At 33.6% G+C, this 18,648-nt stretch overlaps 2 protein-coding genes and 1 long non-coding RNA gene across 7 annotated transcripts in view; 2 read left to right on the top strand and 1 right to left on the bottom strand.

Annotated features, from left to right (window-relative positions):
• LOC127900375 (uncharacterized) overlaps positions 1-17,240 on the bottom strand; it is a 35,097-nt gene extending 17,857 nt beyond the window's left edge. Inside the window, exon 1 of the long non-coding RNA XR_008052438.1 lies at positions 17,099-17,240. This is a non-coding gene — a long non-coding RNA (uncharacterized LOC127900375). The remainder of the gene's footprint in view (positions 1-17,098) is intronic.
• LOC102615764 (rust resistance kinase Lr10-like) overlaps positions 1-18,648 on the top strand; it is a 66,200-nt gene that overhangs the window by 17,292 nt on the left and 30,260 nt on the right. Inside the window, exon 3 of one of the 2 annotated variants that reach the window (XM_052435232.1) lies at positions 2,500-2,605. In XM_052435232.1, coding sequence (XP_052291192.1) covers positions 2,500-2,605 — 106 coding nt within the window. Of the gene's footprint in view, positions 1-2,365; positions 2,606-18,648 lie in introns of both variants that reach the window. The other variant, XM_052435231.1, reaches the window with a different exon arrangement.
• The window catches only part of LOC102630303 (rust resistance kinase Lr10-like), a 33,754-nt gene continuing 27,430 nt past the window's right edge, over positions 12,325-18,648 (top strand). Inside the window, exons 1-4 of one of the 4 annotated variants that reach the window (XM_052435225.1) lie at positions 12,325-13,880; positions 14,029-14,097; positions 14,253-14,327; positions 14,407-14,557. In XM_052435225.1, the coding sequence (XP_052291185.1) occupies positions 13,214-13,880; positions 14,029-14,097; positions 14,253-14,327; positions 14,407-14,557 (962 nt within the window). In that variant the 5' untranslated portion in view covers positions 12,325-13,213. Of the gene's footprint in view, positions 13,881-14,028; positions 14,098-14,252; positions 14,328-14,406; positions 15,012-18,648 lie in introns of all 4 variants that reach the window. The other 3 variants (XM_052435226.1, XM_052435223.1, XM_052435224.1) reach the window with 3 other exon arrangements.

Consider the following 18,648-nt stretch of genomic DNA (forward strand, 5'->3'; position numbering starts at 1 on the left):
GCAGATATTGAAGTTGACTAGTCTCTTTGGAGCTACCATTGACTTAGAAAAAGGAGAAAAGAAAGAAGGAAAGAACAGAAGAATTTAAAAGAAACCCATTTTCCTACCTTTTTCCATGACAAACTGACAATCAAACTCTCCTCTCCCTTATTACTCCAAAAGCATAACTCAAACTCTGCTCTAACTCAAACTCCGCTCTCCCTCTCCCTCCATGTCCCTCGTGATGAGTTTAATAATCCTCTTCCTCTTCCTACTTTACACATGTACATTAGCCAAAGCTTCTGCGGAAGACAACAAGACAGATAAATATGAATTCTGTCAACCAACAAGATGCAGTAATAAGAGCCCAAGGATCATATATCCCTTCAGACTCAAAGCTCAACCAACATATTGTGGCCTTGAAGGGTTTGAATTGTCATGCTTAAGTGACAAGACAATCTTGCATTTTCCTTCCTCCGGTGATTATTATGTCCATAAAATTTCTTATCTGGACAGCAGTATTACCATTACAGATGTGAATGAGACAGCATGCCCGTTTCAAAGTCTTATCTCTTTCAACCTCACAAACTCCAAATTCTTTTTTCTTCACTCTAATGAAAGTTACGCTTTATATAACTGCACTGAGAAGGCTTCCCCAGGATGGACTTCGTATGGACCAATTGAACCGATCAATTGTCTTAGCAATGAAAACAATCTTGTCTGTACCATAGATAGCGAATCTTCAGTGGAGGATATGCCTCCATCTTGCAGAAAATCTGGAACAGTTGAGATTCCTGGTGGATTACCTCTTCAGGATATTGCCACGACGGCGAGGGCAACTCCAGTAGTCTTAGGATGGGAAGCTCTTGATGGATGCTACGACTGCGAAAATTAAGGGAATTATTGTGGGTTCAACACTACAAGCAATTCGACAATCTGCGTTGCCGTTAAACACCAAAAACGTAAGTAACCATATCTTTTCTCAGTCACCTCTCTCTACAGTGCTTGAAAGTGAAAGCATCCTCTCTATTTAGCTAACAATAAAAATAATAAGTTGAATTTATTATCATTGTTATATATGCTGGAAAAATGATCAGAGCAGTGTAACTGAAAAAAAATAATAATAATTAGGCTTTGCATTATTTTTTCAATTGTAAAAGTGTAATTACAATTGCTGGAAGTTAAAAATTAAAGAAGCCATCTATATTATTTTAGGGGTGGGCACTGGGCAAAGGTTAGAACTTAGATTTAGTTGAATTCCGATGGTCAGTTTTTCAAAAAATTAATAATTTGAACTGAACTGAAAGTCCAATCAATTTGTTCGATTTAGTTAGGTTTTATTTATTTATTTTTTTTCATTTGACCTGCATTTTCTTTTGCGTTTTTCTAGTTTTTTTGGTTTTTTACTTTCTCTCATATAAATCGATGGATTTTTTTTTACAAAAAAAAAAAAAACTGACGATTTGTTTTTTGGCGGCAATTATAATTTTACCCACCCCTAATCTGTATGACGAATATCATTGCTATAAAAGCTGCTTTCCAGTATTATTGCTAGTTGTAGAGTGCTCGATAAAATGTTGCTAGCCTGGCTGATTTGACTGTTTGGAGAAAAACTGATACTACTCAGGACCAAATAGATAGTACTAATTTTCTCTATCTCGTCAATTTAATCTTGAATCTTTATATTACAATTAATTTTCGTTAATGGTGAGAGATTGATTAAACTCACAATGCCTGATAAAAGTTTAATCTATTATATTTTCTTGCGTCCTCAATGAATACAAATTAAGAAGAATTATTATACTAATACTTTTTCCCTATGATTGTCTTTGTCAACTTTTTATGTAAGAGCCAATATACGTTCATGATGGCAAATTTGTTGAGAAAAAAAATTTGTTTAATTAAGTGACCCTCAATATTCACATGGAATAAGAGACGAGGGAAAAAAAATCATTTTGTGAATGCAGAAAGGCAAAAAAAAAGCATAATGATAGGGATTTCTAATTGTGATCATTTTGGTGTTTTCATTGTGTGCTTGAGTAAAAATTACAATTTTAAAATTGAAGTGTGCAAGGTGAAAGAGTGCTTACTTTGCAGTTCAAATAATTTCATCCTTCTCCTTATTAATATTTTTTCATTATTTAGTTAAATGACGACCTAATTATCTATCCACCCATGTGAATAAGATATATAATTATCATTTAAGTTATGGACAAATATCTATATGAGATGGTCACATGAGAGGGACTTGTTAAAACCCAATCAAATAATATTGAGTCTTTATGCTACCAAGTTAAGCTTACACGGGTCCAAACTTTTAGCGTCTCATTTTATTCTTTGAGTTGATTTTTTAACTAACTTTTAGCATCTCATTTTATTGTAACAGATGGTCCTGGCCCTTTATCTATAAGTCTAATATCCACAGGCACAAGCATTGGAGGCATCACCCTCTTTGCATTAGTGATATTTCTCATTTACAGATCAAGAGAATCTGAAAAAGAAAAAGAGACTCAACTGAAGGTGGAGAAGTTCCTCGAAAACTACAGGACCGTCAATCCCACCAGATATACTTACAAAGAACTGAAGAAAATAACAAGCAGATTTAAGCACAGGCTCGGCCAGGGAGGTTATGGAAGTGCGTTCAGAGGAAAACTCTTCAACGGAATTCCAGTTGCTGTCAAGATGTTGGAACATTTAAAAGGAAATGGACAAGAGTTCATCAATGAAGTGGCCACAATTGGCAGGATTCACCACTTTCACATTGTTCGGCTTCTGGGATTTTGCTCTGAAGGGAATCGTCGCACTCTTATTTACGAGTTTATGCCCAATGGATCACTTCAGAAATTCATCTTCTCAAAGACAAATAGCTCAAGTCATCGTCAATTGAGTTGGGAGAAGCTGAGGAAGATTGCATTTGGCGTTGCCCGTGGAGTGGAGTACTTGCACCAAGGATGCAACCAGAGGATCCTGCACTTCGATATCAAGCCTCACAATATATTATTAGACCATAATTTTCAACCGAAGATTTCAGATTTTGGACTGGCTAAGTTGTGCTCAAAGGACATAAGCATTGTATCTCGGACAGCTGCCAGAGGCACTTCTGGCTACATTGCACCTGAACTTTTCTCCAGGAATTTTGGTGAGATCTCTTACAAGTCTGATGTTTACAGTTACGGAATGATGCTGTTAGAGATGGTCGGATGCAGAAAAAATAATGATCCTGCGGTTGAAATTCAGAGCCAAATATATTTTCCAGAGTGGATTTACAATAGAATGAGGCTAGGACAAGAGCTCTGTTTGGATTTTGAGGAAGATGGGGATGAGGGAATTGCGAGAAAGCTTGCAATTGTGGCAATTTGGTGCATTCAATGGAATCCCACGGAGAGACCTTCCATGCCAATGGTATTACAAATGCTTGAAGCTGATTTACAAAGCTTGGAGATCCCTCCAATGCCCTTTGTCTCTGCTGATGTTGAGGCAGGTGCAATCAATTGATCTAGATAGCAGAAGATTACAATTAAAAAGGGATATTGTTAATTTATTTCAAATTTTCCCCGATTATAAGCTAAATTATTTAGTCCTTCTTGTTATTGGAACGCTTGAAAACCACTAAATTGAGTTTTTGTTTGACTCTGGTTGTTTTATTTATCGCTTAAAATCTTTGATGTGTTCGAGTGATACAACATTAATACAACTATGGATGAATTTTTTCAATTTATAATATTATTGAGGAAAAAGGATAATCATACCCTTAAGGTTTGAGAAAATAGTTACAAAAACTCTCAAGTTTTTAAAATGAGACATCAAGACCCATTTTTAATCATAATACCCTTTGAATTTATTAATTAGGAAATTGACTTTGAAGTTTTTTATTTAATTAAAATTTAATATAAATAATATAATCTATCCAGTAGACTAATAATATTAAATTATTTTTTACATTTAAAATAATATAAAAAATTTAAATTATTATATTTATTTTAATAATAGATTTTTATTTGTTATAAAGATTTTAAATAAAATCTTTGGATTTAATTTTACAATTAACAAAATATATCCCTATCAATAATATTAAAATTATTTTTTACATAATATTCAAAATAATTTTAATTAATTTATTTCAATATTATGTTTCTATTTATTTTTAAAAATTACTTCAACATAATAAAATAGGTCTAATAGATTGTAAAATATAAAAAAAATTTAAATATTTTAAAAATGCATATATTATTACATTTATTTTAATGTCATATTTCTATAGATTATAAAATTTTAGAGTTATTTTTTAGATTTACAAAGTTAAAGGGTATTAAAGCAAAAAAAAAAAATGACCTTGTTGTCGTTTATTGAAGACTTGTGAGTTTTTATAATTATTTTTTCAAACATAGGAGTGTAGGTGTCTTTTTTGCTATTATTTATTATACCCCGCTATCCTTCTCTACTAAAATCAATGCTACCTAATTGCTGATGAATCTTTTGATTAATCATTTAGTTTCAGATAAGCAACGAAGTGAGACTTCAAAAGTCTTCCAAAATGTGCACCGTCGTCTCTGATTCTGAAGTAGGCCCTTAGAAATTTCAACTTGTCAAGTAGATGATTATTAGTAACTGGACTGCTAAATCTTATTCCATTTATGGCAGATTACATACCGAATGAAACACAACAGAGCTCATTACAGTGGCACAAAATTAATATAAAAACATTTGATAGAGAGGAAACCTCTGCACCTATGATACCTTCCCATGCAAGCACAGGGTGCATAAAGAATACGAAAACTTTAGTCTATTTTTAAACACATCATTGAAAAAAAAAAAAAGCATAACTACTGAAAGAGCATTCCTTTATTGATAGGCTTATAGTTCCCAAGGAGGGTAGTTGGCAGAAACTCCATGAGCTAGGTTGCTTTAGAAAAGGCTCGCGGGATCGAGTATTTACAGAACGGCCGGATGTGATGTGTGCAGTCTTCATTTCAACATTTAAGTCTCACAACATCCTGCTAGATCCTAATTCCTTCCCCAACGGCTCAGATTTCGGCCCTTGCAAAATTTCATCCCAAGGAAAATGATTTTGCTCCCATCAGCGCCACAGGAGGAACAATATATAGGTTAAAATATTACCTGAGCTGTGACTAAGGCGCTGATCGCTCCTCTGTGACAAAAAGTTTTGGAAATTTTAGAAGGGAGTATTGACGATTTGCAAATGCCTCCAAAACCTTTCTCATCTTCTTCTCGTCATATATCCGGAAGAGAGATTGAATCAGATTCTTCAACGGAGTTGTTAATGTCTGAATCAGTGAAGGAATGATCTTTCAGTGATATTTAGGTTTCATTTTTCCAATGATGAATGTAAAATAAATAAATGAATAGCGTGCAATTAATGACAAATGTTATTCTTCTTCTCATTGCTTTATCTCGAATTGGAGCCTAATGCACACACTTTTCGCGAGTGATAGATAATTTAGTTGTTGAAATCTTTTGAGTTGATACAACAAGTTTGAGATTTGAATCTGTCCATATTGGTGGCAAAAGAATATAACTAGAGGTGTGCTAAGCTTAACTTAAAACTCTGAAGTGGAAATTTTCTTCATTATTTTACCAAAAGTAATGACAAAAAATCATCACCGACGCAAACTTGCAATCAAAACGTTTACTGAGAGTTGACTGACTTGTAAGAGTGTCCGAAATCCCCCATTGCATGAATGCTACGAGTCTTGCACTCAACAAATAAAATTAATATGCTCTTTTAAACCTTTTTAATTTCCCCATCTTTGTTGATTTTTTTTAAGAATAAGATAATACTATTTTTGAACAATTAATTATTGCTAAATCATTTTCAGCTAGTAGAATCAGATAGTTGAATGCTATAATATATTTACTAAATTGTCAAGTAATGATGTAAATACGTATCCAAAACTTTGAAAATGCGGCCTTCTGTTTAATTTATTGACATTCATCGTATCCTGGGATTGGATTAACAATGAGTTGGTGGTAGTTTCGACCATACGCTTTCTTTCTTTCTTTTTTGTTTTTTGTTAATTAGTTTAGAATTTTTAGGAATTTTAGTTTTTTTAATATTTTTTCGGAATTTTTTAGGAGCTCTTTGGGGTTCTTTTATTGCTGTAAATTTTCCATCTTTTTTGTTTTCTTTCTCTCGCTCTGTCCTCTTTTTTGTTTTTTTTTTTTTTGGGTGTTTATAATAATTGGGTTCTGTTGTATAAACACTACTTCCTCATATTATGATATATTTAAGACTTAGGAGTAAATTAAAATTTAAAAAAGAAACAATTAATTGAGAAGGATTGATTACTTTTGATAAATCGATTAAAAGTGATTAGTAGATAATAAAATTTGGTTCATTGAGGTAGTTAAAGATTTAAAATTCATTTTTAATTAATTAAGTGCTGCTGAAATTAAATTATAATTATTTGTTTATAATAAATCTGTAAAAAAGTGCAAAAGTGCACAAACGAAAAAAGTACTCGAATTTGTAATAAATGCTTTTGATTCCAACGAGTTGCGGAGGGCACGTTACAAAATAAGGTTTTTAATTAAAAAGTGAATTTTAGTCAAAAGGTTCGAGATTCATTTTTTTATCATGTTAAAATGATTTTCCATCATATCCTACACTCATTACATGGCACTTGACTTTTGACGGCAAGGTGAAGGAGGTCTACTTGTAGAACCAAATCTCGAAGGATAAGTTTCGGCTAGAAACAAAATAAAAAATAAAAAAATTATTGATGGCCTTAGCATAGCTAATAAAATCTTATTTTATATATTTTATTCGTTAAATTTCTTTTTAAATTACTTAAAACACATCAAATATTGCGCTGAACGTACGATTCAAACATTCTTAATGATCACTAATTTGAATTCGTTGTAAGAAAGTTATAGGTGGGGGGTTATAAAATATCAATGACCTGTCCATCTAAACTACTATGATGAGTTGCGTGTAAATTGATCTGAATATTAGTTGAGGACCTACTACTGTATTTCTATTACCTACTTGAGAATTGAGATGAATGAAATTTATTTTTTTAAAATATAAAAATCTTAATATTATCTCTCATATTCTTCTTGTATTTGTATATGTTGTCGTATCATGCGCTCAAATAAAATTTAGGAAGCTTTCATTTTTCATGATGATTTTTTTTTCCTTAAGACCAAAATAAAGTTAGGATTCATTTATGTTTTAATTAATCACATGCTTGTTTCAAAATTTTACTTTCTTACCACGTTCTTATGATTCTTTTTTTAAATGTGCTCTCATATTTGTTAAATTTAAGAATTAAAGTCCATGATATTATATTCATCTTTAAGTTTGTCAAACAGCTACTTTGGAAGTGAATCAGACTAGAAGGAAAAAAATAAACCAAAAAAGGGAACAGTTCATGGCTTTATGTTTCTTTATGGACTGTGGTTGCCTCCAAGAATAGCCCAATTCATTAGTGGGCTTTTTAATTCTGCTCCTATGAAAAGCCCAAAGCGTCCACGATGAAGCAGGTCACAGGAGCAGTCCCAATTCTGAATCTGCCAAGTCATTAGTGGGCTTTTAATGCCGCCATTTGCCTCATTTCACAATATAGATATGCTCATATGCATGTATGGAGGATATATATAATATTATATATACACTGGGTGTAGTTGTGTATACATAACTTACAAAGTTATAATTATACTACAAGTATATATGTATATGTGTGTGTGTGTGTGAACAAACAAAATAATAATCATACGAAAATTATCGAGTAGCACTTGGTAGAAGATCAGTAGATCACTACAATTTTGAGGGTCAAATGAAGCTACACGTTGATGACAGAATACATAGAGCACAAAGATTTAAAATGCGTTTGGTTAATGACATTTTAATTTATGTGCTCTTTATCTTCTGTCAACAAAATTTCAGAAAATTAGCACCCTCTACTTCAATCAGAACAAACACATGCACCAAATATTAAAGAGGAAAAAAAAATCACCAATCGATATGCTTTTGTCTCCACAATAATAAATAGCAGCTGAATAGCCTTGGAAGCAGGCATATCCACAGCAGCACGAAATTGAAGTACTTGATAAATTGTTTACAGTAGCAAGGTATTTGTATGCATGATGCTAGTTAAATGTTTGCAGGCTTAAAAGCATTAATTTATGAAGTGCTTCCCCCTGTTAAGCTGGAGATAAATCAAGTCTACATTGCTTTCCCTCCTTTTCTTGTCCGCCTTTTACAATAGATATGTTATTATATTGTGTTTTTTAGCAGCACATTTTCAAAGAGACTGCTATTGCCATATCGGCTACTAAGTTAATCATTTGATCAATATTTTATTTTATGGATTTGAATTCGACCTGACAAATATTAAAAACAAGTGGCATACAACATGACCAAATTTTAAATCAATATATACATTATACTAATGCAGCTGCGAGTCTGTGACATTTGAAATGAGCGACTATTTCATTAAAGCCATTTACAGTAGAACTACATGCCGCATGAAACACAACAGGACTCGTTAAAATGTCACAAAATTAATACGAAAACATTTGACAGAGAGGAAATCTCTGCGGAAGTGATTTGCCTTCATAAAATATCATGGTGACACTTTGACTCTTGACGGCAAAGAGAGCTACTCATAAAACCAATCCTGAATCGGAAATGGAGAGTTTTGAAAATCACATGAAAAATTAGCCTACGAAGACACATCAAAATGTTGCACCAAGCATAAGATTCAAGTATCCTTAGCTCGAATCTGTAGTATGTAAGTTAAGTGGAAATATCATGACAAATTGATTTTTTTTTTCTCTTTGCGCCTAACTAGTATTTTATCGGTGGTCTAACTTTTTCTATCTATATACTGTGTGTGATGAATAACATATAAATTGATTTAAATTTTAGTCAAAAATTATACCATTTGTACTCTAATCTACTTGAGATTAATGAACGTCGTATATGATAAAAAAAATTATTAATATCATTATATGTTGTCATATCCCATGATCAAACTATGTATTCGACCATTAATTTTCCAATATCATTATTTGATATATTTACTTGTTTCCATAATCATAGTCTAACAATTTATGTTTTTTTTTTTTTTTACTTTGGGGTTCTCAATATGAAGCCCAACTCATATTGGGCATTCAAAGTTTAAATCATTAAAAAGCTTAAATAATCCCCAATACGCAAAGATAGACTCATATTCTCATGGCCTTTTTTGACATAACCGATTTGTCAAAAGTGTTTGTATATATAGACACATACACACATATATTTTGTCATGTGTGGAATTCTGCATCTTTTAAAACATGAATTTACTAATATATTATATATTAGTTAATTGAAAAAAGTTAATAAAAACACTAATGCACTAAATGGCATATATGTGCCGTCACACACGCCTACAACATAAAAACTTATCATACATTATATATTTTGCGATGCATCTGATCATAATTTTAAATACATACATACATATATATATATATATATATCTTTCTTAATTCATAAAAATAATAATAGTAACAATAATAATTACAACAGCAACCATAATTTTTAGAAACGCGTGAACTTGACATGAGAAGTCCTCGTTCTTCTGCGTGTCGGTCGCTTTAAAAGTGTTGGTCGTCGGGGGGCGTTCCAAATTTCCAATGCCGCGTTTCTCCAAATCCTGTTAAAATTAATAAATAAATAAATAAAGTAAGCCATTGCGTTTGGTGAGAAAAATTAAGAAAGCGAAAGATATTGATTGGAATTGGACTGCATGCATGGAAACTGTTTCCAATAAGTTATGTCGCTTTTAATATTGAAGAACGTTTACTAAGAAAATTGAGGTCAAGCTAGGATGGGGATGGATGGATCATCCCATTCCCACCGATGCTAACTCATTTACAATTACCGGGAAATTAAGCGACTTCACTTTGCCGTATTGACTTCCCCATTGAAATCTGAGAGCTTCCACCTAAACAAATCGTGGAAAGAGACTTCAGAAGCTACGCGGCATCCGCATACAAAATTTACAGTAAGAAACGAAATTGAACATGTTTATCTAGATTTGTCCCTTTATCTTCCATTGCATTAATGCTAGAAGCCCAGCACTCAGTAATTAAAAATTTTCTTCCATCGTGTCGATTTCATTTGATGAATAATTAATAGTTTTTTTAAACAAATTATTTAGCGCTAATTAATTCAATCACATAGTTGTATACTAAACTATGATAAGTTTAAAGCCCGCCTCTCACCGTGCAAGTGAAACTGCAGAAAACATAGCGCATTAACACTTATACACCGTTCTGCTTAGTTTATTCAAATTCGTTAGTTGTGTCCTGGAATTGGTTCACGTACACTTATACACCGTTGGAATTGGCAATTCCATTGAATGCGCCAACGTTCATGTACACTTATACACCGTTCTGCTTAGTTTATTCAAATTCGTTAATTGTGTCCTGGAATTGGAGGAGCAAAGACGTCTACTCAGTACTCACAGAACCAATCTTGAATCGGAAATGGAAAGTTTTAAAAATCACATGAAAAATTAGCTTACGAAGACATATCAAAATGTTGCACCAAGCATAAGATTCAAGTATCCTTACCTCGAATCTGTTGTGTGTAACTTAAGTGGAAATATCAAGACACGTTGAATTTTTTTCCCTTTGGCCTAACTAGTATTATATCGTTGGTCTAACTTTTCCATCTATATCCTGTGTGTGATGAGTAACATATAAATTGATTTAAAGTTTTGTTATAAATTATACCATTTGTACTCTAATCTACTTGATATTAATGAACGTTGTATATGATAAAATTTTTTTATTAATATCATCTCTTTTGTTATTCTAATAATCTATTATATGCCATCACATCCTCTGATTAAACTATGTAGTTGACCGTTAATTTTACAATATCATTATTTGATATATTTACTTGTTTCCATAATCACGATTTATGTTTTTTTTCTTCTGAATTTTGGTGGTCTCAATATGAAACCCAACTCACATTAGGCATTCGAAATTTAAATAATTTAAAAGCCCAAATAGTCCCCAATGCGCAAGGATAAACTCATATTCTCATGGCCTTTTTTGACATAATTGATTTGTCAAAAGTAAGGGATAAGATAAAAGATAAAAAAAAATTTAGATTTCAATACACTACAGAAATATATTGTATATTAGTTAATTGAAAAAATTAATAAAAATACTAATGCACTATATGGCATATACATGCCGCCACACACGCCTACAATATAAAAACTTATCATGCATTATATATTGTGCGATTGTGCGCACCTGATCGTAATTTTACGCGTTATTTCCACCCAGCCCGCAAATGTTTCGATATTTTCCACCGCACACCCAAATGTTTTAATAATTTCCACCTTACACCTAATTCCATTAATTTGACCGTTATTTTTAACGGAGTTATTTGAAATTTAGTTAAATATCCTAAACGTCCCTTATCTTGAATTAGAGAAGAATTAAATGAGATAAAAATTCTTAATTAAAGGTAATTAATAATAATCCCATCAATTAATTTATCAAATAAATTTAATCTATTATCATCAAATAATATTTAGGGCATGAACTTCTAAATTTTTCCTTTGACCATTAGAATAAACGGTCAAATTAATAGATTTGAGTGTGGCGTGGAAATTATTGAAAGATTTGGGGACGCGGTGGAAAATGTTGAAATATTTAGGGACATGACGGAATTTAACTTAATTTTAAATATAAATAAATTTTTTTATTCAAAGTAGTAGTAGTAATGATAATAATAATAATAATTACAACAGCAAACCATAATTTTTAGAAACGCGTGAACATGACATGAGATGAGAAGTCCTCATTCTTCTGCATGTCGGTCACTTTAAAGGTGTTGGTCGTCGGGGGCCGTTCCAAATTTCCAATGCCGCGTTTCTCCAAATCCTGTTAAAGTAAATAAATAAATAAAGTAAGCCATTGCGTTTGGTGGTGAGAAAAATTAAGAAAGCAAAAGATATTTACTGGAATTGGACAACATGTATGGAAAATGTTTCCAATAAGTTCTATCGCTTTTAATATTGAAGAACATTTACTTAGAAACTTGAGGTCAAGCTAGGATGGGGACGGATCATCCCATTCCCACCGATGCTAACTCATTTACAATTACCAGGAAATTAAGTGACTTCACTTTGCCGTATGGACTTCCCCATTGAAATTTGAAAGCTTACACCTCTTCAGAAGCTTCCTGGCATCCGCATGAAAAATTTGCCGTAAGAAACGAAATTGAACATGTTTATCCAAATTTGTCCCTTTATCTTCCATTGCATTAATGCTAAAAGCCCAGCGCTGAGTAATTAAAAATTTTCTTCCATCGTGTCGATTTCATTTTTATGAATAATTAATATTATTTTTAAACAAATTATTTTGGTGCTTGTAGAACCTAAGATGCTATAAACAGACCAAGCAACCTTAGATCCTGCCAAAGATCGCAAACCAAATTCACCAAGATGCTTCAAGATTGATTACTACAGAATCTAACTAAGTTGAATTAATGGAAGTGATGATGATCAACCAAACAGAATTAAGAAAACAGAAGAATTAGAAAGAGCAAGGAACAAGAAAGGTTTAACGTGGTTCAGCTAGATCTCTCTAGCTTACATCCACGGGAGGGCAAATATGACCAGCTTTCATTGATTCTCAAGATGATTTACAGAGCAATGCTATGAGCCTTAATACAAGATCTGGACTGCTTATTTATTCCAGCCCTATCTCTCTCTACAGCTCTCTACACTCTTGAATCTCTTGCACCAGAATCAGCTGCTTCATAACAGCTTCATAATGAACCCAGAATTACCCAGCAACTCACGTGAGTTCCTCGTGCTTTAACGGCATTTTAACGAACCTTGTGAGCTGGATACAAGCACGTGATGTTCGCATGCGTTACTTAAAGCTAAACGGCAAGCTTGTATGTCGTTCTGAGGAGCGTTTAATTTGCTCATCAAAACGCACGTATCTCTGTCGTTTGGCTTAAGTGATTTCAGCTTCAAACGCAAGGTCTTCTGTCGTTTGGGCTTTCTGGATTTGCTTTCACACACAACAGTGCTAATTAATTCAATCACATAGTTGTATACTAAACTATGATAAGTTTAAAGCTCGCCTCTCACCGTGCAAATGAAACGGTAGAAAACGTAGTGCATTAACACTTATACACCGTTCTGCTTAGTTGATTCAAATTCGTTATTTGTGTCCTGCAATTGGAGGAGCAATGAGTAGTGAAGAAGCTTCAATTTTCTCAACTTTTCTGTTTTGTCTGTTGATGTTTGTATTCAGCACCAGTGAAATTGAAGCAAGAAAACTTGAAGTAGAAAAGTGTTCTTCTTCTTGTGGAGATGGCAAAAACATAAGCTACCCTCTTCACCTCAAGGGCGATCCAGCTGGATGCGGTCATCCGGAGTTAGAACTTTCTTGCGAGAGCAACAAAACCATCTTAGAATCCAATTCTGGAAAGTACTATGTGAAGAGAATTTCCTATGATAAGAGTACAATCAGTGTTGTCGATGCTAACTTAGCCTATGGAAGCTGCAGCTTCCCATCCACTTCTTTTTCCCCACCTGGTTTAATTTTCAGATATTATTTTGATTACAATCTTAATTCATACGCCTATTACGTGAATTGCTCGAGTAATATTGTTGATCAGGCGTATGCGAAAGTTCCATGTTTGAGTAACAATCAGTCGAATGTCTATGTTTATGTTGCACCTGATTTCATCGAAACCACACATCTTCCAGACTCATGCGCCTTCATTACAAAGGTTCCTGTAGTACTTAATGGGAGCGTGGACAAACCTTCTTATGAAGACCTCCGAAAATTGCTGGAGTCAGGGTTCGATCTTACATGGTCAGATTGGAGCTGGAGCCTCCCAATGACTCACTGTAAGCTTATGCTTATATTTATTTATGCATTCAAATGCAAGGGCTTTGTTTTTGTTTTCCAATATTCTACGTAATAAAGAATTTGTGAACTATCTCTAAGAGCATACCGATATGACCTTTAATTTCTGTTTCTTTTTCACTTTTGCAGTCTTTCCAGAATGCAATGATTACTATGGAGGAATAATCAGAAAATTTATTTGCTACCAAGATGACATACGTAAGCAGATCCTTACATATCATTTTGCTTATGGGTTTTCGATGTTAATAAATGTGATGGCTTTATGTACTCTCTAATCTTTTACTTTCTAACTTTTTTCTGAATCATTTCTCTGATTAGATATAAAGCTTAATTTTTTCTATCTCCAACTGCAGTTTTCCATGAAATCTCGCGGCGTTCCTACCGTAACATAGAATCAAGACTGGGGGTTTGGATAAGTTTTCTGTTAGGTAAAATCTCCTCTCCAGGATCCTCTTTTTATTGCTTTGCTTACTACTATTTACTTTCAATAAACGTTCTCTTTTCCAGGGTTTCCAGTTGATGTTCTGATAATTGGTAGATTTATTCTTGCTCCAATAGTCTTTCTCGTGTTCCTTATCCACAAATACAGAACGACATTGCAAACAGTTGATAATATTGAGAAATTTCTGCACAACCAGCAATCGTGGATGCCTAAAAGGTACTCTTACCCTGAGATAATTGCCGTGACAAACCACTTCACTCATAAATTAGGCCAAGGTGGCTTTGGTTCAGTTTATAAAGGACAACTTCATACCGGTCGCTTGATTGCTGTTAAGATGCTGGAGAACTCCAAGTTCAGTGCGGAGGAATTCATCAACGAAGTTTCAACAATAGGTAGAATTCACCACGTTAATGTGGTCCAGTTATTGGGGTTCTGTTCTGAGGGATCCAAACGTGCACTTGTCTACGAGTTTATGCCTAATGGATCACTCGACAGGCATATCTTTCCCAAGGAAAATAAAGGCCAAACTTTTGGTTGGGAGAAACTCCAGGAAATTGCCTTAGGAACAGCTCGTGGGGTCGCGTATTTACATAACGGATGTGATATGTGCATTCTGCATTTTGACATTAAGCCTCACAACATCCTACTAGATCATAATTTCATCCCAAAGGTCTCAGATTTCGGCCTTGCAAAGTTTCATCCCAAGGAAAATGATTTTGTGTCCATCAGTGCCACAAGAGGAACCATAGGATACATAGCACCGGAGCTGATTTCAAGAAATTTTGGAACTGTTTCTTGCAAGTCAGATGTTTACGGTTTTGGGATGGTGTTGCTGGAAATGGCTGGAGGAAGAAGGAATTCTAATATGAACGCAATTCGTTCAAGCAAAGCATATTTCCCATCTTGGGTATATGACCAATTAAATAAGGGAGGTGATTTAGAGCTTCGGAATGTGACTGAAATTGAGTCCGTGATTGCAAGGAAACTGTGTATGATTGGTTTATGGTGTATTCAGGTGAAGGCAGCTGATCGCCCCTCCATGACAAAAGTTTTGGAAATGTTAGAAGGGAGTATGGACGATTTGCAAATGCCTCCTAAACCTTGCTTCTCTTCTTCTCGACATATCTCCGGAAGAGAGATTGAATCAGATTCTTCAACAGAGTTCTTAGTGTCTGAATGGACTGAGGAATGTTCTTTCAATGATAGTTATGCTTAATTTTGGCAATGATATGTGTAAAAAAGAAATAAATTGTCCTTATGCTACCAGAGCTTCTAAAACATTATGTTGAAAAATTTCAGTACGATTCATTGTTTGATGTGAAGATTCCAATTTTGCTCATATCGACCAGAATATGATGTAGGTTTGTCACGTGATCATGTACATTCATCAACCTTTTGCAACGCTGCTTGCTGCATATCTGATTGAGCTAGAGTATGCTTTGAACTCTGTGCTCCTCCTCAACTTAATTTAAAGTACAATTACCAAAGTATATGGGAGACACCTAAATATCACCACACATCCACTTTTGCTTAATAGCTAATAATTCAATCCCACAACAGTGGTGAATTAAAAGACACATAGTTCCCATCAACCCTAAACATACCCTTAGTCTCACACTGATATATCATGGTAAGCGGAGGGTAGCTGCTAGGAATTACCGGTTTTCTAAAGAACATTACTTATTGATCTTAAAAACATAATTTTCTCATTTCCTACCTACAAATTACTTTCATAACTCTCACTAAAATCTATATCACAAACAGCAAGTCCCATCCTGTTCCTCCATGCATCTGATATTGGCAGATACTGAAGTTGACTAGTCTCTTTGGGGCTACCATTGACTTAGAAAAAGGAGAAAAGAGAGAAGGAAAGAACAGAAGAAATTAAAAGAAACCCATTTTCCTACCTTTTTCCATGACAAATTGACAATCAAACTCTCCTCTCCCTTATTACTCCAAAAGCATAACTCAAACTCTGCTCTAACTCAAACTCCGCTCTCCCTCTCCCTCCATGTCCCTCGTGATGAGTTTAATAATCCTCTTCCTCTTCTTACCTTACACATGTACATTAGCCAAAGCTTCTGCAGAGGACAACAAGACAGATAAATATGAATTCTGTCAACCAACAAATTGCAGTAATAGGAACCCAAGTATCAGATATCCCTTCAGACTCAAAACTCAACCAATATCTTGTGGCCTTGAAGGGTTTGAATTGTCATGCTTAAGTGACAAGACAATCTGGCATCTTCCTTCCTCTGGTGATTATTATGTCCATGAAATTTCTTATCTGGACAGCAGTATTAACATTACAGATGTGAATGAGACTGCATGCCCGTTTCAAAGTCTTATCTCTTTCAACCTCACACACTCCAAATTCTTTACTGAAAGTTACGCTTTATATAACTGCACTGAGAAGGCTGCTGCAGAACGGTCTGTATTTGAACTAATTGGACCGATCAATTGTCTTAGCAATGAAAACAATCTTGTCTATACCATAGATAGCGAATCTTCAATGGATGATATGCCTCCATATTGTAGAAAATCTCGAACAGTTGAGATTCCCGCCGGATTACCTCTTCAGGATATTGCTACGACGGCGAAGGCAACTCCAGTAGTCTTAACATGGGAAGCTCTTGATGGATGCTACGACTGCGAAAATTTAGGGAATTATTGTGGGTTCAACACTACAAGCAATTCGACAATCTGCGTTGCCGTTAAACACCAAAAACGTAAGTAACCATATCTTTTCTCAGTCACCTCTCTCTACAGTGCTTGAAAGTGAAAGCATCGTCTCTATTTAGCTAACAATAAAAATAATAAGTTGAATTTATTATCATTGTTATATATGCCGGAAAATTTATCAGAGCAGTGTAAATGAAAAGAAAAAATAATAATAATTAGGCTTTGCATTATTTTTTCAATTGTAAAAGTGTAATTACAATTGCTAGAAGTTAAAAATTAAAGAAGCCATCTATATTTCACTTTTGGTTAGATTTAGTTGAATTCCGATGGTGAGTTTTTCAAAAAATTAACAATTTGAACTGAATTGAAAATCCAATCAATTTGGTTCGATTTAGTTAGGCTTTTTTTTTTCCCTTTGACCTGTAATTTCTTTTGCGTTTTTCTAGTTTTTTTGGCTTTTTATTTTCTCTCATATAAATCGATGGATTTTTTTTTAACCAAAAAAAAAAAAGACTAACGATTCATTTTTTTGGCGGCAAATATAATTTTACCTACCCCTAATCTGTATGGCGAATATCATTGCTATTAAAGGCTGCTTTCTGGTATTCGTGCCAGTTGTAGATTGGTTAATAAAATGTTGCTAGCCAGGCTGATTTGACTGTTTGAAGAAAAATTGATACTACTCAGGACCAAATACATAATACTAATTTTCTCTATCTCGTCAATTTAATCTTTGAATCTTTATATTACAATTAATTTTCGTAAATGGTGAGAGATTGATTAAACTCACAATGCCTGATAAAAGTTTAACCTATTATATTTTCTTGCGTACTCAATGAACACAAATTAAGAAGAATTATTATACTAATACTTTTTCTCTATGATTAAGTTCATGATGGAAAATTTATTGAGAAAAAAATTTGTTCAATCAAGTAACCCTCAATATTCACATGGAATAAGAGATGAGGGGAAAAAAATCATTTTGTGAATGCAGAAAGGGAAAAAAAAAAACATAAAGACAGAGATTTCTAATTGTGATAATTTTGGTGTTTTCATTGTGTACTCAAGTAAAAGTTAAAATTTTAAAATTAAAGTGTGTAAGGTAAAAGAGTGCTTACTTTGCAGTTCAAATAATTTCATCCTTTTGCTTATTATTATTTTTTCTTTATTTAGTTAAATGAAAAATTAATTATCTATCCACCCATATGAATAAGATACCTAATTATAGTTTAAGTTATGAAAAAATACCTATATATGAGATGGTCACATGAGAGGGACTTGTTAAAACCCAATCAAATGATATTAGAGTCTTTATGCTACCAAGTTAAGCTTGCACGGGTCCAGACTTTTAGCATCTCATTTTATTGTTTGAGTTAATTTTTTAACTAACTTTTCTTAGTTATATATAACAGATGGTCCTGGCCCTTTATCAATAAGTCTAATATCCACAGGCACAAGCATTGGAGGCATCACCCTCTTTGCATTAGTGATATTTCTCATTTACAGATCAAGAGAATCTGAAAAAGAAAAAGAGACTCAACTGAAGGTGGAGAAGTTCCTAGAAAACTACAGGACCGTCAATCCTACCAGATATACTTACAAAGAACTGAAGAAAATAACAAGCA

Source organism: Citrus sinensis, chromosome 2, assembly GCF_022201045.2.
Source record: "Citrus sinensis cultivar Valencia sweet orange chromosome 2, DVS_A1.0, whole genome shotgun sequence".
In the NCBI taxonomy this organism is placed as follows: Eukaryota; Viridiplantae; Streptophyta; class Magnoliopsida; order Sapindales; family Rutaceae; genus Citrus; species Citrus sinensis.